General features: G+C 38.5%; 1 protein-coding gene across 2 annotated transcripts in view; it reads left to right on the top strand.

The window, feature by feature from the left end:
• MEGF8 (multiple EGF like domains 8) overlaps nucleotides 1–20,358 on the top strand; it is a 119,493-nt gene extending 99,135 nt beyond the window's left edge. For both annotated transcript variants that reach the window (XM_053690879.1, XM_053690877.1), the window contains exons 42-43: nucleotides 17,002–17,134; nucleotides 18,669–20,358. In XM_053690879.1, the coding sequence (XP_053546854.1) occupies nucleotides 17,002–17,134; nucleotides 18,669–19,916 (1,381 nt within the window). In that variant the 3' untranslated portion in view covers nucleotides 19,917–20,358. The remainder of the gene's footprint in view (nucleotides 1–17,001; nucleotides 17,135–18,668) is intronic.
• The last annotated feature ends 552 nt before the right edge of the window (nucleotides 20,359–20,910 follow it).

Below are 20,910 nucleotides of genomic sequence, written 5' to 3'. Positions count from 1 at the left end.
TTATGGCGCTCCTGCACTTCCCCCCGTACCTCCCGGTCTCTGTTGCGTGGGCATTGAGGCTAAGTGGGTTGTCAATGGCTAGGGCTTCGCGTGCGCGTGCGCATTGCTAGTAGTCTAACGGCTAAGGGGTTGTCAATGGCTAGGGCTTCACGGGTTCGCGTGCGGGGGGCTCAAAGTGTGCGTGCGCAGCAAGGGGGGTCAATGGGCTCAAATCAGTTTGTTTGTGAGTGTGAAACAATGGGGCTCAAATCAGTTTGTGAGTGTGAAACAATGGGGCTCAAATCAGTTTGTGAGTGTGGGGCTCAAATCAGTTTTGAGAGTGTGCGGTAAGGAGCGTGCGGGGTGCTAACAAACAATGCTAAGTGGGTTGCGCGTGCGAACAGCTGGCCAAGGGTGCGCGTGCAGCGGCAAGAGTTTGTCTGAACTGCGCATGACGGCTTCAGACAAACTCTTGTCTTTTGTAATATAGGATGTCTAGCATGTATATAAGCTTTATACAAAAGAGGTTTGTTGCCATGAGCTGTCATTCCCATTAGAGTCATCAACTTTATTAGGCATAATCTGTCACTTGTTTGCAAGTTCCAACAGTGTTTACTTTTGCATAGCTAACGGCTCTGCACCAATGTGTAAACGTATTACATGTGAATTATAGCAGCTCATTTTATCTTAAGATGAGCTTAAAGGGACAGTGTACTGTAAAAACTTTAATGTGTTACTAACTATTCCTTTTTTATTCAATTTATTTTTATTCAGTTGTTTACAAATGCCTCCTTTACCTTTATTTTGTCATTTTAAACGATATGGCCAAACACATATTGACACCTGACCACCACACCTGATTGCGCAAGTTTGAAATTCAGTTCCACAACCGTGGGGATTAATATGGAGTTGTCGCAATTACAGCACTTCCTGGAGTTTGTCCGACAATTCAGTTTATCTGTAAGGCACGGTGTTCTAAATGAATACATAAACGCACATTATAATCTACACATTAGCTTTATGTTTTCACTTGTCTAGTGTGTTTTTTGTGTATTATTTTAAGAAGATGAACTAAAAAAATGAATTCCAAATTTGTAAAAAAGGAATAAAACACGGTTATCATATTATATTATCACTTTAAGTTGATATTCTTATTTGTACCTTTTTATTATGTATTCATTTTTTGTTTATCTCTTTTAACATCTAAAATTATGTCACCATCAAATGGATGACTTGAATGAATATGAGTAATATCAAAGCACATTTTCTCACATTTTTCTTAAAAAATGTAAGCTCAGATATGAAAACAATTTAACTCCTCAAAAATACAGTGAAGATAAAGAAAGTGAGTTTTATTACAAGACAGGCTTTGAATTTTGCATCAATTCCTTAGTGAATTCCAAACAGCAGAGAAAACAAAAATAACTTTTTAACAAAGATACACCAATCAGGAGGCTAAATAGAGGATAAATGAATAAACCACAAGATATTCTTCATCTTTTGTTTGCTGCCTTCCAGATAGTAGGTCACATATTACTCCATGTTCACGTATTGATTGTGTACCATTTTCACTTATTATGGTCTAGATTACGAGTAGAGCACTATTTATCACTATTAACTGTGCATGACTTTGGCTTTTTGAGCACATCGGATACTTTGTGTAAAAAGTTTTCATTCGCTTGCTAACCCAACGCGTGAAAAAGCCAGGTTAGAATATTGTTACTGCGTTAACTTATTTCCCCATAGGCTTCCATGGAGCGTGAAACACCCAACCAGCTACTCAAAACCAATCGCATTTTCTCAGTTTCGCTATCCCTACATGAAGTATTATTACTTCACATTCCAATGTTCTTCACATAGAGTAATATATTCTATTGATTAATAACTACATATTTCTATATATATCTGATGGTATTTTAGTAAAAAAATAAATATAATAATAATAATAATAAATATATATATATATATATATATATATATAAATACATACACACATACATACATGAGATATATATATATATATATATATATATATATATATATATAAAAGAGAGAGATTGATTAAACAACCATGTAAGCGTAATCACAAATTGGCGGATATGGCTATGACTTCTGTTGCAAATATGCAGGCCTCTTCTCATCAGACTCCTGAAATTCTTTAAATACTGACTCATCATCAGATGGGTAATTGTCTTCTTTTCGATTAAAAGTCGAACATATTTGTTCTTTATTACATAAGGTTCTCAAGACTTTGGTACTTTCTGAGTCAAAGACTTCAGAAGACAAACCTGTCAATCAATAAATGTTATTTTTAAAGCTCCCCTGCCCCCCCGAAGTGTTTAAATTACCTGATTTGGTTTCAAATGTAATTTCCAAGGAATGGAAAACACTTGGTATTCCATTCACTGCTTCTTCTGGATTCAAGATGATGTATCTAATTCCAGAACAAAATGCAGAATTATGGGAAACTATTCCCAAAGTTGATTGAGCTATTTCCACTTTGGAAAGGCATACTACTATCCCTCTTGAAGATAGTACCTCTTTCAGGGATGCAATGGACCACAAATTAGAGTCCTTTTTTTAATAAACTTTTTCTGCAATCAGGACTTCTCAAGTGAACATTGCTATCACCTGTGTTGCTAGAGCCGCAGTTCTTTGGTGTGACTCCTTATTTCAGTTGGCTGCTAATACTTCTTCAGCTAAAGATCTTCAAAATTGCATTAAGGCTCTTATGATGTTTAATGCCCTAATTTGTGACAAAGTTATGGACATCATCAAGATTGATGTTTAAAATCTAACTCAATCAAGAAGGGCCTTATGGCTGAAGTCTTGGTCTGCTGACATGGGTCTAGGAACAGACTGATGTCCCTTTCCTTTCAAGGGAAAAACATAATTTATGTAAGAACTTACCTGATAAATTCATTTCTTTCATATTAACAAGAGTCCATGAGCTAGTGACGTATGGGATATACATTCCTACCAGGAGGGGCAAAGTTTCCCAAACCTTAAAATGCCTATAAATACACCCCTCACCACACCCACAAATCAGTTTAACGAATAGCCAAGAAGTGGGGTGATAAGAAAAAAAGTGCGAAGCATATAAAATAAGGAATTGGAATAATTGTGCTTTATACAAAAAAATCATAACCACCACAAAAAAGGGTGGGCCTCATGGACTCTTGTTAATATGAAAGAAATGAATTTATCAGGTAAGTTCTTACATAAATTATGTTTTCTTTCATGTAATTAACAAGAGTCCATGAGCTAGTGACGTATGGGATAATGACTACCCAAGATGTGGATCTTTCCACACAAGAGTCACTAGAGAGGGAGGGATAAAATAAAGACAGCCAATTCCTGCTGAAAATAATCCACACCCAAATAAAAATTTAACAAAAAACATAAGCAGAAGATTCAAACTGAAACCGCTGCCTGAAGAACTTTTCTACCAAAAACTGCTTCAGAAGAAGAAAATACATCAAAATGGTAGAATTTAGTAAAAGTATGCAAAGAGGACCAAGTTGCTGCTTTGCAGATCTGGTCAACCGAAGCTTCATTCCTAAACGCCCAGGAAGTAGAAACTGACCTAGTAGAATGAGCTGTAATTCTTTGAGGCGGAATTTTACCCGACTCAACATAGGCAAGATGAATTAAAGATTTCAACCAAGATGCCAAAGAAATGGCAGAAGCTTTCTGGCCTTTCCTAGAACCGGAAAAGATAACAAATAGACTAGAAGTCTTACGGAAAGATTTCGTAGCTTCAACATAATATTTCAAAGCTCTAACAACATCCAAAGAATGCAATGATTTCTCCTTAGAATTCTTAGGATTAGGACATAATGAAGGAACCACAATTTCTCTACTAATGTTGTTGGAATTCACAACTTTAGGTAAAAATTCAAAAGAAGTTCGCAACACCGCCTTATCCTGATGAAAAATCAGAAAAGGAGACTCACACGAAAGAGCAGATAATTCAGAAACTCTTCTAGCAGAAGAGATGGCCAAAAGGAACAAAACTTTCCAAGAAAGTAATTTAATGTCCAATGAATGCATAGGTTCAAACGGAGGAGCTTGAAGAGCTCCCAAAACCAAATTCAAACTCCATGGAGGAGAAATTGACTTAATGACAGGTTTTATACGAACCAAAGCTTGTACAAAACAATGAATATCAGGAAGAATAGCAATCTTTCTGTGAAAAAGAACAGAAAGAGCAGAGATTTGTCCTTTCAAAGAACTTGCGGACAAACCCTTATCCAAACCATCCTGAAGAAATTGTAAAATTCTCGGTATTCTAAAAGAATGCCAAGAAAAATGATGAGAAAGACACCATGAAATATAAGTCTTCCAGACTCTATAATATATCTCTCGAGATACAGATTTACGAGCCTGTAACATAGTATTAATCACGGAGTCAGAGAAACCTCTATGACCAAGAATCAAGCGTTCAATCTCCATACCTTTAAATTTAAGGATTTCAGATCCGGATGGAAAAAAGGACCTTGTGACAGAAGGTCTGGTCTTAACGGAAGAGTCCATGGCTGGCAAGATGCCATCCGGACAAGATCCGCATACCAAAACCTGTGAGGCCATGCCGGAGCTATTAGCAGAACAAACGAGCATTCCCTCAGAATCTTGGAGATTACTCTTGGAAGAAGAACTAGAGGCGGAAAGATATAGGCAGGATGATACTTCCAAGGAAGTGATAATGCATCCACTGCCTCCGCCTGAGGATCCCGGGATCTGGACAGATACCTGGGAAGTTTCTTGTTTAGATGAGAGGCCATCAGATCTATCTCTGGGAGCCCCCACATTTGAACAATCTGAAGAAATACCTCTGGGTGAAGAGACCATTCGCCCGGATGCAACGTTTGGCGACTGAGATAATCCGCTTCCCAATTGTCTACACCTGGGATATGAACCGCAGAGATTAGACAGGAGCTGGATTCCGCCCAAACCAAAATTCGAGATACTTCTTTCATAGCCAGAGGACTGTGAGTCCCTCCTTGATGATTGATGTATGCCACAGTTGTGACATTGTCTGTCTGAAAACAAATGAACGATTCTCTCTTCAGAAGAGGCCAAAACTGAAGAGCTCTGAAAACTGCACGGAGTTCCAAGATATTGATCGGTAATCTCACCTCCTGAGATTCCCAAACTCCTTGTGCCGTCAGAGATCCCCACACAGCTCCCCAACCTGTGAGACTTGCATCTGTTGAAATTATAGTCCAGGTCGGAAGAACAAAAGAAGCCCCCTGAATTAAACGATGGTGATCTGTCCACCACGTTAGAGAGTGCCGAACAATCGGTTTTAAAGATATTAATTGATATATCTTCGTGTAATCCCTGCACCATTGGTTCAGCATACAGAGCTGAAGAGGTCGCATGTGAAAACGAGCAAAGGGGATCGCGTCCGATGCAGCAGTCATAAGACCTAGAATTTCCATGCATAAGGCTACCGAAGGGAATGATTGAGACTGAAGTTTTCGACAGGCTGTAATCAATTTTAGACGTCTCTTGTCTGTTAAAGACAAAGTCATGGACACTGAATCTATCTGGAAACCCAGAAAGGTTACCCTTGTTTGAGGAATCAAAGAACTTTTTGGTAAATTGATCCTCCAACCATGATCTTGAAGAAACAACACAAGTCGATTCGTATGAGACTCTGCTAAATGTAAAGACGGAGCAAGTACCAAGATATCGTCCAAATAAGGAAATACCACAATACCCTGTTCTCTGATTACAGACAGAAGGGCACCGAGAATCTTTGTGAAAATTCTTGGAGCTGTAGCAAGGCCAAACGGTAGAGCCACAAATTGGTAATGCTTGTCTAGAAAAGAGAATCTCAGGAACTGATAATGATCTGGATGAATCGGAATATGCAGATATGCATCCTGTAAATCTATTGTGGACATATAATTCCCTTGCTGAACAAAAGGCAATATAGTCCTTACAGTTACCATCTTGAACGTTGGTATCCTTACATAACGATTCAATAATTTTAGATCCAGAACTGGTCTGAAGGAATTCTCCTTCTTTGGTACAATGAAGAGATTTGAATAAAACCCCATCCCCTGTTCCGGAACTGGAACTGGCATAATTACTCCAGCCAACTCTAGATCTGAAACACAATTCAGAAATGCTTGAGCTTTCACTGGATTTACTGGGACATGGGAAAGAAAAAATCTCTTTGCAGGAGGTCTCATCTTGAAACCAATTCTGTACCCTTCTGAAACAATGTTCTGAATCCAAAGATTGTGAACAGAACTGATCCAAATTTCTTTGAAAAAACATAACCTGCCCCCTACCAGCTGAACTGGAATGAGGGCCGTACCTTCATGTGAACTTAGAAGCAGGCTTTGCCTTTCTAGCAGGCTTGGATTTATTCCAGACTGGAGATGGTTTCCAAACTGAAACTGCTCCTGAGGACGAAGGATCAGGCTTTTGTTCTTTGTTGAAACGAAAGGAACGAAAACGATTGTTAGCCCTGTTTTTACCTTTAGACTTTTTATCCTGTGGTAAAAAAGTTCCTTTCCCACCAGTAACAGTTGAAATAATAGAATCCAACTGAGAACCAAATAATTTGTTTCCCTGGAAAGAAATGGAAAGTAGAGTTGATTTAGAAGCCATATCAGCATTCCAAGTCTTAAGCCATAAAGCTCTTCTGGCTAAGATAGCCAGAGACATAAATCTAACATCAACTCTAAAAATATCAAAAATGGCATCACAGATGAAATTATTAGCATGCTGGAGAAGAATAATAATATCATGAGAATCACGATTTGTTACTTGTTGCGCTAGAGTTTCCAACCAAAAAGTTGAAGCTGCAGCAACATCAGCCAATGATATAGCAGGTCTAAGAAGATTACCTGAACATAGATAAGCTTTTCTTAGAAAAGATTCAATTTTTCTATCTAAAGGATCCTTAAACGAGGTACCATCTGATGTAGGAATGGTAGTACGTTTAGCAAGGGTAGAAATAGCCCCATCAACTTTAGGGATTTTGTCCCAAAATTCTAATCTGTCAGGCGGAACAGGATATAATTGCTTAAAACGTTTAGAAGGAGTAAATGAATTACCCAATCTATCCCATTCCTTAGCAATTACTGCAGAAATAGCATTAGGAACAGGAAAGACTTCTGGAATAACCGCAGGAGCTTTAAAAACCTTATCCAAACGTATAGAATTAGTATCAAGAGGACTAGAATCCTCTATTTCTAAAGCAATTAGTACTTCTTTAAGTAAAGAGCGAATAAATTCCATCTTAAATAAATATGAAGATTTATCAGCATCAATCTCTGAGACAGAATCCTCTGAACCAGAAGAGTCCAAAGAATCAGAATGATGGTGTTCATTTAAAAATTCATCTGTAGAGAGAGAAGATTTAAAAGACTTTTTACGTTTACTAGAAGGAGAAATAACAGACAAAGCCTTCTTTATGGATTCAGAAACAAAATCTCTTATGTTATCAGGAACATTCTGCACCTTAGATGTTGAGGGAACTGCAACAGGCAATGGTACATCACTAAAGGAAATATTATCTGCATTAACAAGTTTGTCATGACATTTAATACAAACAACAGCTGGAGGAATAGCTACCAAAAGTTTACAGCAGATACACTTAGCTTTGGTAGATCCAGCAGGCAGAGGTTTTCCTGTAGTATCTTCTGGCTCAGATGCAACGTGAGACATCTTGCAATATGTAAGAGAAAAAACAACATATAAAGCAAAATAGATCAAATTCCTTATAAGACAGTTTCAGGAATGGGAAAAAATGCCAAACATCAAGCTTCTAGCAACCAGAAGCAAATGAAAAATGATTCTGAAATAATGTGGAGACAAAAGCGACGCCCATATTTTTTGGCGCCAAATAAGACGCCCACATTATTTGGCGCCTAAATGCTTTTGGCGCCAAAAATGACGCCACATCCGGAACGCCGACATTTTTGGCGCAAAATAACGTCAAAAAATGACGCAACTTCCGGCGACACGTATGACGCCGGAAACGGAAATGAATTTTTGCGCCAAAAAAATCCGCGCCAAGAATGACGCAATAAAATGAAGCATTTTCAGCCCCCGCGAGCCTAACAGCCCACAGGGAAAAAGTCAAATTTTTGAGGTAAGAAAAATATGATAATTAAAGCATAATCCCAAATATGAAACTGACTGTCTGGAAATAAGGAAAGTTGAACATTCTGAGTCAAGGCAAATAAATGTTTGAATACATATATTTAGAACTTTATAAATAAAGTGCCCAACCATAGCTTAGAGTGTCACAGAAAATAAGACTTACTTACCCCAGGACACTCATCTACATGTTTGTAGAAAGCCAAACCAGTACTGAAACGAGAATCAGTAGAGGAAATGGTAAATATAAGAGTATATCGTCGATCTGAAAAGGGAGGTAAGAGATGAATCTCTACGACCGATAACAGAGAACCTTATGAAATAGACCCCGTAGAAGGAGATCACTGCATTCAATAGGCAATACTCTCCTCACATCCCTCTGACATTCACTGCACGCTGAGAGGAAAACCGGGCTCCAACTTGCTGCGGAGCGCATATCAACGTAGAATCTAGCACAAACTTACTTCACCACCTCCCTTGGAGGCAAAGTTTGTAAAACTGATTTGTGGGTGTGGTGAGGGGTGTATTTATAGGCATTTTAAGGTTTGGGAAACTTTGCCCCTCCTGGTAGGAATGTATATCCCATACGTCACTAGCTCATGGACTCTTGTTAATTACATGAAAGAAATTATTTTTGGATCTGATTTGGACTCTGTCATCAAAACTGTTACCGGTGGTAAAGGAGCATTCCTTCCTCAGGATAAAAAAGGAAAAAAATAGGCTGAGAAACTGGTTTTGTTCCTTTTGCTCCTCAAAAGATAAGGAGCTCTCTTCTCAGAGGACCAAATCCTCCAAGCCTTCCTGGAAACCAGGATCATCTTGGGCCAAGAATAAGCAGAGAAGAAATCCAGTTCTAAATCTGCATGAAGGTGCGACCCCTGGAATCAGACCCTGTTCTGGTAGGGGGAAGATTGAGTTTTTTTTTTCAGAAAGCCTGGGTTTGTTCCATTCAAGACCGCTGAGTTTTAAATAGCATCTCCCAAGGTTTCAGAATAGGTTTTTGAGCCAGACCTCTTCGAGGATGATTCTATCTGCTCACATCCCCAATAATAATTTGAAGATGGCTGCCTTCTTCAATGTGTTCAGGATCTAGAGAAGATGGGAGTAATTCTTCCTGAACCTGTCTCAGAACAGAGACAGGGTTTTTACTTCAATCTCTTAATTGTTCAAAAGAAAGAAGGAACTTTCAGACCCATATTGAACTTTAAAACAAGTTTTCACGGTTCCCCACTTTCAAAATGGAAGCAATTCGCATAATTTTACCCTTAATATAACAGGGTCAGTTTATGTCCACTACAGACCTTAATGATGCATACCTTTGTATCCATATTTACAGGGATCATCATCATTTCCTAAGCTTTGCTTTCCTAAACAAACACCATTGGTTTGCTATTTGGTCTTGCCACAGCTCCCTGCATCTTCACAAAGGCGTTGTGAGCATTGTTGGCTGTTATCAGAGCGCAGGGCATATCAGTTGCGCCTTACCTGTACGACATCCTAGTCCAAGCCCCTTCGCTGTCTCTACGAATGTCTCACACCCAAAGACTCTTATACTTTTTGCATGATCATGGCTGGAGAATAAAAATTCCAAAGAGCTTTTTTATCTCCAGCTACCAAGGTTTCCTATCTGGTAGTCCATCATAGATTCTGTGTCAATGCGCCTTTCTTTAACAGATTTACACAGAATAAAACTGCAGAAGGCATGCTCCCTTCTTCAACTTTCTGCTTCTCCAACTGTAGCTCAGTACATGGTAGCAGCTTCAGACACAGCTCTGTTTGCCCGCTTTCACTTACGGCTTTTTCAACTATCTATGCTCATGTAGCGGACAAGGAATTATCTGTTATTAGATCAGCAAATTACTCTAGATTTATCATTAAAACAATCTTTGTCTTGGTGGATGGAAAATCCATCTTTGATCTTTGGGGCTTCTTTTCTTCATCCTTTTTGGGCCATTGTAAAAACAGTTGATAGCCTTTCAGGTTGGAGTGCAGTATGGGAGTCTCGAAAAGCATAAGGAGTTTGGTCTCCTTTGGATTTTATTCAGTACCAGGAGGAAAAACATGACGTTTCGGGCTCGAAACGTCATGTTTTTCCTCCTGGTACTGAATAAAATTTGAATACAGCCAGGATCAAACAGGAGTCTGCCTCATTCATTCTGATAGTGCCAGCTTGGCTTCACAGAACATGGTAAGCAGATGTCCAGTTCTCCTTCTTGGCTTCTTCCTCAATGTCAAGATCTCTTGTTCCAAGGTCCTCTTCTTTATCCAGACCTCAAATCTCTAAATTTTATGGTTTGTAACGCTTGATTCTAAAACATCATTTTTTTCTGATTGTGTTCTAGATACTCTATTACAGGCTAGAAAACCTGTGACAAGAAGAATATACTGCAAGATTTAGAAGGTATACTTCAATTGGTGGTGTTCTAGAGGTTTTCAGGTGCATTCTTTCCGAATTCCTAGAATCCTCCATTTTTTTGCAGGAGGGACTAGATAAAAGTTTATCTTCTAGTTCCTTAAAGGGCCATATATCTGAATTATCCATTCTGTTTCACAGAAAAATAGCCAAACTTTATGATGCTCAAGTCTTCGTTCAGGCCTTGGTGCTGATAAGACCAGTTGTAAGACTTATTTCTCCTCCATGGAGTTTGAATCCAATTCTTTCAATGTTACAGGGTCCTGTTTTTGAACCCTTGCATAGCATTAACATTGACATTAAACTCCTGTCCTGGAGAGTTCTTTTTTTTCTGGCGTTTGCATCTGCTATGAGAATATCAGAATTGTCAGTTGTGCTTCGGGCCAAATGTGATTTTTTTTTTAACCCAAAGTTGTCTCGTCAGACAATATTGAGCAGAAGGGTAAGGACGCAAAGAAGGAACAATAAATCTCCTAACTATGTCATGAGAGCTCTAAAGTTTTATCAGTAGACTACTAAGGATTTTAGACAATCTTCTATTCTAGTCTTTTTGTTCATCATTCTAGTTCTCGTAAGGGTCAAAAAGGCTATTGCTATAGCTTTGGCTTTTTGGCTTAAACAATTGATTCCCAAAGCTTACTTGGTGTCGGGCAAGTCTCCCACTAAACGTAACAAAGCTCATTCCACTAGATCAGTTGCTACTTCGTGGGCCTTTAAAAATTACGCTTCATTGGAACAGAATTGCAAGGCTGCTATGTGGTATTCTCTTTATACTTTTGTAAAATTTTATCGCAAATAGGAACTGCCTTATTTTTGTCCCACCCTTTCTTTGTCATGGACTCACAGCTTGGATATTAGATCCCACGTGTCAAGGCTCTGTGGACTCTCATCATATGAAAGAAAACAATATTTATGCTTACCTGATAAATTATTTTCTTTCACGATGATGAGTCCACAGGCCCCCATCCAATTTATTTTGCTTTGACCCACCTATAGACCCTGCTTTTGTCTTTCCTACATATCTGTCTCCTTTACTCTGCTCAGCTATACGTTAAACTGAGTAGTGACAGGAATTATATCTCACATGTCAAGGCTCTATGGACTCTCATCACCCTGAAAGAAAATAATTTATCAAGTATAAATTTTGTTTTTCATCCTTAAGCATAATAGATATTCTCTGTCTTCCGATTTGTCTCTGGCTTATCTCTCCCAGTTTATACAAAAATGTATACATCTTTCAAGACTAACAGCAGTCCTGAAGCACTCTGGATTGAGCGGTCCCCAGAGCGGTTCTTGGAACTACCCACTTCCTACAATCGATACGGTGAACACTTCCAGGTCAAAAGATCTGTTGGAGACCTGCTGACAGGGTTTCATCTAGAGTTTATTTGTCGTCCTTTTTTGTCTATGCCTCCAAACTTCATCAGGTTTTCATCAAAGGCCATGGCCCTTATTCAAGCAGAGTTACTTCACTTCAGGCCAAAGCACGATAGAGTTGGTTATAAACAAGGAGGTAGGCTTCTTCAATAAAAAAAAAATTCTGTTATAGAATGAGACAGGTGGTTTATATTGGGTGATCAACTTAAAGGAAGCTCAATAACTTTATTTAATATTGCCACCTCAAGATAGAGTATTCATATGCTCAGGCATCTCCTTCAGTTGGGGGATTGCTTTTCAAGTCTGGACATAATAGATGCATGGTGAGAACAAAAGAGTTAAAACGACAATAGCAAAGTAGTGGAGAGCGTGAAAACAAGCTAATAGATGCCTGTAATACAATGTCCAAACATTACTTTCATCTGTACTCAACAAAAACTGGTGACCATATCTCACAAAGCACCTTTGATCAGGCTCAGGCATTCATTGATTTTCTCGATGATAACCAGATTGGTTTAAGGTTTATTTTCGAAATTTGATGAGAAACGAATTCATTTTCTGGATATTCAATTGACAGCGGATGCTGATGGATCCATACATTCGAGGGTTTACCGCAAGCCAATTTCTGGTAATACTCTTCTTGAGGTCTCCAGTTGTCACCCTCCACATGTTCCTCATGCAGTGGCCAAGGGTCAGTTCGTCAGGTTAAGACGCAATTGCTCTGTGCACAATGAATATGTACAGGAAGCTAACGACCTCAGCACTAGACTATCAGCCAGAGGTTATTCAGCTAAAGTGATCAACAGGGCCAGAGAAGAGGCTGACAAACTGGATAGGTGTTCACTCCTGAGTGACAATGTATCAGACAAAAGAAAGTGTCATAAAGGAGTTACTTTTGTAACAGAGTATAGCGCTCAATATAGCGATATCTGTAAAATTGTTAGAAAACACTTGTCAAACAGGGCCTTAGATGTTCTTATTGCAGATGTAAGACCATTGGTAACTATGTGTCACCTACTAAACTCATAAGTGCTAGTCCCAGTAACACTAGCTCATGGCTCTTACATCATGGTATGTTCAGATGTGGACACAGAAAGTGCAAACCATGTGATCATGCACTGTTCACTAATACCTTTAACTCGATGGTTACTGGAGAAACTTATATCTATGGTTGCCACAATTGCACTAGCACTTTTGTTATATACCTTATTACATGTCACTTGCAGTACATTGGTCTCACCACTAGGGATGTGTCCTCTTGAATTAGGGAACATTTCTCAACAATTCACACAGGCAAATCTACATCACGAATTGTACAACTTTTTGCTAAGAAACATCATAATGATCTGAGTACCTTCAAGTGATGTGTAATTGAAAAAGTGTCTATCAAAAAGCCAGGTATCAACAGACTAAAGCTTCTTAACAAACGGGAGATGTTTTGGGTTTTCAAGCTTAATACACAGTATCCCAGTGGTTTGAATTCTGACTACGATCTAATTAACTATTGGGAGTGATTTCCTTACTCTCCCTCTGTATTTATTATTTTTATTTGCATAGCCTGTATTTTCTAATTTCTATTTTCTTTTTGTGTGTGTTTCCTGTTCCTTCATTGGTGGACCATTGGTTTATTTATACCAATTTATATTGACACTTGAAATTATATGTATACAACTAGTATTATTTGTACCATCAATTTGATCTGTTATTAATCTTGCTGCCATAAGTGTATTGTTTGCATGTTTCTTTAAGACAGAGAGGTGTGTATCTGTATTAGCCAATCAGATCATTTTACTCCTTTTAAATGAGTGTTCAGATTTGTAACTATTAGGCTATGATTACGGCCCTTCTCGGCCGAAACGCGTAAGCCTGTTGGTTACTCCTCTCGTACATCATTGTCCCCCCTGTGATATACTATTTGTTGTTATTATAGTATTTACAAAATAAAAGTTACTTTTTATATATTTCATCCTTGGCGGCTTTTTGATCCTTTATCTGCCATAATTGATGCATGCCTTACTGTTCCAGTTCTCAGGAAACTACAGTTTTTGAGGTTCTCTTGGGGGTTCGGATTTTGCAGTTTTCATGCCTTTTATATAGACTAAGTTCTTCCTATGGCCCAGGATCCAATTACCCTTCAGCGTGAGCTGCAGGATACTGTTTCCCTTCTCCATAGTTTAGGGTTTGTCATCAACGATCAAGAGTCTGCTTTCTCTCCTTCTCAAAGGATAGAATTTCTAGGATTTCTCATAGATGCCTCTTCTAGTCTCCGTTTCTCCCTCAGGATCAAGTCAGAGATTCACTCAGCCTTGTCAGTGCCCATTTTTTCTATCTGGCCAGACCTTCTCAAGTGCTCAAGGGACCAGTTGCATACCCTGATGCTCAACAGACGTCTGTCTCTGTTGGCATGGCAGATTTTAGGGGATCCTGGGTTTCCAAGGGTCTTTATAGGAACACTAACTTGTTTCCTTTGGGGTCTTGGGCCCCGTGAACCAAGCAATGCTATTCTACAGTCTGGTTGACATGGGATCGTTGGTGCGATAACAGGAAAGCTAATTTATTTTCAGTGCCTCTGGCTTTAGTTGTTAATTTCCTTACTGTCCTATATTTTCAGGGAGAGGCCTATCGTACGATCAGCCTTATGCATTTTGTGATTTTTGCGGCCCACTCTCCAGTGGAAGGGGGTCTCTGTTGGCAGACATCATTTGGTATATCCAATTCTGAAGGCTGTTTGCCTTAAGGTACCTCCTCAACCGTGGTATTCTTGCCCATGGGATGTCAATGTAGTCCTTGTAGTTCGTTATTTCTAGTCAAACTGAATCTATTTCTTTTTTGCTCCTATGTCCTTATTTTCCTTAGGAGATTCAGTTTTGCGTGGCTCTTTGCTTTAAAGGGACACTGTACCCAAAAATTTTCTTTCGTGATTCAGATAGAGCATGCAATTTTAAGGAACTTTCTAATTTATCCTATTATCAATGTTTCTTCTTTCTCTTGCTATCTTTATATGAAAAGGCATCTAAGCTTTTTTCTTGGTTCAGAACTCTGGACAGCAGTTTTTGATTGGTGGATGAATTTATCCACCAATCAGCAAGGACAACCTAGGTTGTTCACCAAAAATGGGCCGGCATCTAAACTTACATTTTTGCATTTCAAATAAAGATACCAAGATAATAAATAACATTTGATAATAGGAGTAAATTAGAAAGTTGCTTAAAATGTCATGCTCTATCTGAATCACAAAAGAAAAAAATTGGTTACAGTGTCCCTTTAAGCCTACCTTGCTAGGACAGAAGACTCCAGGTTTTTTTTCTTGTGGTCAATGTCTGATTTCTTTTGTGCTTCCCTTTAGGCCAGTCTGTTCTCCCATCATAGCCCGTTGGGTTAGATGGTTGATCTTAAGCTGGTATATGTTTTAGCTTTGGAGCTGGAGGGTTTAGAGCTTTTCTTGCTTGGGGTCAACTTCAGGACATTCTGATGGCGACTGATTGGTCATCCTCTATCTTTTCTAGATTTTACTTTAAACCAATTCAGCATGTGTTTGATCCAGTACTTTCTTTGCTTTAAAGGGACAGGAAACCCAAAACTGTTATTTCATGATTCAGATAGAGCATGCAATTTAAAAAAAAAAAACTTTCCAATTTACTTCTATTATCTTATTTGTTTAATTATCTTGTTATCTTTTGTTGAAGAAACAACAATGAACATGGGAGACATAACCTATATGTGCAGCTACCAATCAACAGCTCCTTAGCCTACCTATGTATGCCATTCAACAAAGGATGCCAAAAGAACAAAACAAATTAGATAATAGAAGTAAATTGGGAAACATTTAAAATTGCATTCTCTATTTGAATCAAATCTGGGTTTTGTATTCCTTTTAAAATGCAAAAAAATGAAGCCTCCGGTCTTGAAATAAAATTTGGATTATTCTATCTTTGTTACCTAAATAATCCTGATTTTATTAAAGATAGGAGACGAATATTTTTCCTCCCATACTTTTTGCCTACCCGAAGAAACAAACAAAAGAACACACACATAAAATAAATGTGTTTACTATTGTTTCTTTGAGTATGTGTTTTTATTTTCCATCTCCAGATTTTATCCTTTGATTCTTCTTTTTCAGTGTGGACTTCCAGGGTTTTTCCGGTGGCCCTTCCATTCTTGGTTCCATTGATTTTCAATTGTAATACTTGAAGCATGTTTCTGCACTTTAGTTCCAGCTTCTGCTCTTGAGTCTGCAAAGAAAAGAGGAAGAATATCTTGTGGTTTAGTCATTTAACCTCTATCCTGTCTCCTAGTTAGTGTATCTTTGTTACAAAGCTATTATTTTGTTTTATCATGATGCAAAATATTTGCCTCCTGCCTTTAATAAAATCAGGATTATTTAGGCAACAAGGTTAGAATAATATGAATTTTTAGAGAGCAGCTAGAGAATACCCATATTTTATACAGAGGTTTGGGTCATCAGATTAGAACATGGTGTAGGTTTAATACCCAAGTGCCGAAACAAAACCAAGTAAACGTAATGTGTATCCTCCCCTTTGACATTTAAATATGGACTGTCAATGCTGCAGAATGTACACTTTGATGTGCAGTGGACTGCATGTACCTCCTGAAGCATGTGAATTTGAGGAGGCAACCGTGTTTCCTTCATTAAATTTAGAGCTATTGCTAAATCATAGTTTATTACTAGATAATGTGCTTTCACAGTCTCCCACTTTCTGGTTTCATTGTCACAGAGTGTACTTTTTACAGTGTATTACTCTAACATTTCTCTTACAGATACAAAGAATATTCCAGCCTCCAAAATTCTTTAAAAGAACCTTTATTTTCACATAGGGTCCTCAGCAACAAACATACAACGTTTGAAGCCTAAGAAGGCTCTTAGTCATGTATAATAATAAGAGCCTTCTTAGGCTTGAAACGTTGTATGTTTGTTGCTGAGGATCCTATGTGAAAATAAAGGTTCTTTTAAAGAATTTTGGAGGCTGGAATATTCTTTGTTTCTGGATTACATTGGGACCTGACAAGTCCTTTGTTCCGTGCCCCATAAAGAAAAAGAAAAAGGTGTGCTGTTTTCCTAACTTCCTGGGTAACTATTTCTCTTACAGATGTCAGTGTAATGGACATGCGGATACATGTAATGAGCAGGATGGAACAAACTGTCCTTGTAGCAACAATACAGAGACTGGCAATTGTCAGAACAGTCCCCAAAGTGACAAGAGAGACTGCTACCGATACCAGGTACTGTGCATATAGTGCTAGATATGTGGTCTGTGCATTTTAAACCAGTTTGTGCTTTGTTTCGTGTTTTTTTCTATTTAATAAGAGTGCTAGCCTCTCTTGTTTCTGTCCTTTTCATACTACTATAATGCAGACAATATAAAGGATACTACTAGGTAGTAAAAGTGTAAGGATGCTACAGCTACCTGTTTGTAAGAGATATTGCAGCAGATATAATATACTGTAGGGGTGAATGGGGCAGATGACAAATACTTTAAGATAGACCGCTAAAAATGCCTGGTACTGCAAGAGTTATTTATAAATACCATGGGTGGTGTTACTTCTGAAGTTACCATGTATTGTGACCATGTTGAATAAAGAATTTTGAAATAGACACTGATGTAAAGACCAGTATATGTTAAAGGAATTAGTGTGGCTACCATTTGCTGTGAGAAAGATAGCCACAAATATCAAGGCACCAGATTAAAGGGACATGAAACCCATGTTTTTTCTTTCATAAATCAGATAGAGCATGACATTTTAAAAAAACTATTCCAATTTACTTCCATTATCTAATCTGTTTTGCTCCCTTGGTATCCTTTGTTTAAAAGAATACCTAGGAAGGCTCAAGAGCTGCTGATTGGTGGATGCACGTATATGCCTCATGTTATTGGCTAACTGATGTGCATTGCTGTTTCTTCAGCAAAGGGTACCAAGAAAATGAAACAAATTAGATAATAGAAGTAAACTGGAACTCTGAATTATGATTTTTTTTTTATTTCATGTCCTTTTTTTATGGCCTGATAATTCGACATGTGATTCATCTGCTTCGTCGGGAAACAAATGCCGAAGATGGCTGCCACCAGTGGCATTTGGCTATTTTCTGAGCAAGATTTCTTGTTGTGAAAGTGTAGCACGCTAAGATCTGGATTTGCACAGAACTTAGTGTATTTCACCTTCACAAGAAGAAATCCGGCTCCAATAATAGCAGAATGTCACTGGCAGCCTTCACTTCGGCATTCGTTTCCTCGTGAAGGAGATATATGCACATGTCTACTGATTATCAAAAAGCCGCTGTCATGGAGAGAAATCATGCAAAATCATTTGGGGGGGTTTCTGGAGCATTATATTGTAATATAGGTGTTTCTCCTTCGCACCCAGAAACCTACAAAGCTAGATAATCCACTCTTAATGTAAAATTTGCCTTTCTAAAATCCTTTATGGCACCTCACAGTACTAATGATCTTATCAGAGCGGATAGGTTAAGATCATTGAGCACTATGAGGAATTGATACAAATTTCACATTGTATGAGAGAGAATGTTGCAGATGACAGGTTGTGAGAGACAACTATAAATTCTATTTTGGGTTGGAGAGATACCTATAAATTTTAGGTAGTTTGGGAGGGAAACCAATAAAAAGGGACCAGGTATCTGATGAGACTTCTACTCTACCAATTCAAATATGCAAAATAAATCACAATGTCTATATGCAAAATAAGTTATTTATCATTCTGAATCTATGTTCATTTGTCTATTTTTTCTTCTCTTTCACAGTGTGCAAAGTGTAAAGATTCTTTCCATGGTAACCCAGTGAATGGTCGACAGTGCTATCGTCTGATGACTGTGGAGCAGGAATACTGTTTTGACCCAACCTCCCAGAGTAACTGTTTTCACGAGCCAAACATCCAGAACCTACCATATGGACGGAGCGTATTTTTTGGGGTTCAGCCTAAATTCACCAATGTGGACATTAGAGTCACTCTTGATGTGACTTTTGGCTGTGTGGATGTCTTTGTCTCCACGTCATATGAGACTTTTTCTGTAGATGTGGATTCAGGTACAGGAATCCATGCTGTCCGTTTGCATCATAGTCAAACTGACATTGATGGACATGGAGGTCCTGAGCCACTTACTGCCTCGGCTAATGGAAGCTTAAATCGTGCTGCTATTAAGGCTCAGTGGCTTCGTGAGGAGCGTCCTCGTGGGCTGATTACATATATCACTGTTAGCCATCAACAGACTGTGCTGATTGTGCGAGGAGTCAGGGATCGAGTAGTAATAACATATCCACATGAACTACATACACTAAAATCCAGCCGCTTTTATTTGCTACTTCTTGGAAACTCCACTAATGGATCAGGAGAGTCCCAAGGATTGCTTTTCTTCAGACAGGACCAGGCTCATATTGATCTTTTTGTCTTCTTCTCAGTCTTCTTCAGCTGTTTCTTCCTCTTCTTGTCTGCATGTGTACTGCTTTGGAAGGTCAAGCAATGGCTGGATGTGCGCAGGGAGCAAAGGCGTCACCTGCAAGAGATGAGCAAGATGGCTAGTCGTCCTTTTGCCAAACTGACTGTCTACTTCCAACCTGAAGTGGAGCTGGTGGGTGGTTGTCATCAAGGAGGACCAGTTTTGCCTTTGCTTCCACACCACCACCACCATCACCACCATCATCACCACCACCATCGCTCAAAGTCAAGAATGAAATCATATGACCCCTCTGCTCCTCAGCCTCCATCATTACGACACTCTGATCCCTTCTTATCCCAATTATTAGGTTATACATATTCCAGCTTCAGAGTGGGACCAATCACACTTGAACCAACAGATGATGGCATGGCTGGGGTAGTTACCCTACTTTTACAGCTGCCTGGAGGATCCCAAGCCCCAAATAGAGCATGCTTGGGTTCAGCACTGGTTACATTAAGGCACAATTTGCAGGAGTACTGTGGTCCTAGCCATGTTGTCAGTAACTCTAGGAAAGGACTGCTCAGTCACGAAAACCTAACCAGCATGTCTCTCTAACAAACTAACCCTTAATATGGGATGAACTAAATGTCTGTACAGATTTTGAAGAATGACTGATATATTGCATGAGTGAGAAGTAAACACTAGGGGGCAATATTTAAGAGGTCATGAAGACGGTACAAGAATACTGTAATAAATGTTAGCCCCATTTTTTTGTGATGGGGTAGCTAAGATAGACTGATGGGTATGGGTATTTATGATGGCATAGTGCAATGCAAGAATATTTTTTACTTTTTCGGAGGGGGGAGGGTTGGGGTGTATTTTAAAGAAACAATATCATGGTCAAAGTATAAAGCTTTATCTTGCAGAAGTACTGACACTGAGCTGCGTGTAGGCACATGTTAAAACTTTTTTATTCAGAATGAAATCACTACTATGTATCCTTATGCTGAATAATACAAGTAGCTACACCAGATCTGCATTATGCTTTGGAATCTTATCTTGTTGTGACTGGTGTTTATTCCTTTGTGTTGTCCAGAAATATACTGTGCTTCTATTTCACACTGAAACAGTGCAGCAGTTTAACACTTAAGTCAAGATTACGAGCATAGCGCAAATTAATGTTTCCGCTTTAACGTTAATTGTGCTAGAAGTAAAATTCAGGTTGAGTTCGTATTATGAGTTTAAAGTAAACTGTTTTTGCTCTTGCGGTAACCCGACGAGCGTAAAAATGTAAAGTTAGAATATCTCATGCGCGTTCACGTATTCCCCCATAGAAGTCATTGGAGGAAAAAAAGTGGGGGTTAAAACAACCCACTCTCGCGCAAACACAATCGCATATTCTCATTTGCGCTAACCCAACATGAAAATATGAATATTTCACATTCCAATGTTCTGCACATTACTAAATATTTCTACATATATATGATTTTTTTGGTACAATATATATATATATATATATATAGTCTATAGTCTATGTTTAAAAACAAGCTAAGGTTACAAAACATAAAAAAGTAAAATTATAGAAAAAAATAAACAAAGCTATACAAAA

This window comes from Bombina bombina, chromosome 8 (genome assembly GCF_027579735.1).
Source record: "Bombina bombina isolate aBomBom1 chromosome 8, aBomBom1.pri, whole genome shotgun sequence".
Classification (NCBI taxonomy): domain Eukaryota; kingdom Metazoa; phylum Chordata; class Amphibia; order Anura; family Bombinatoridae; genus Bombina; species Bombina bombina.
Note: the sequence above shows the minus strand (reverse complement) of the source record. Positions and strands in the feature narration are given on the sequence as shown.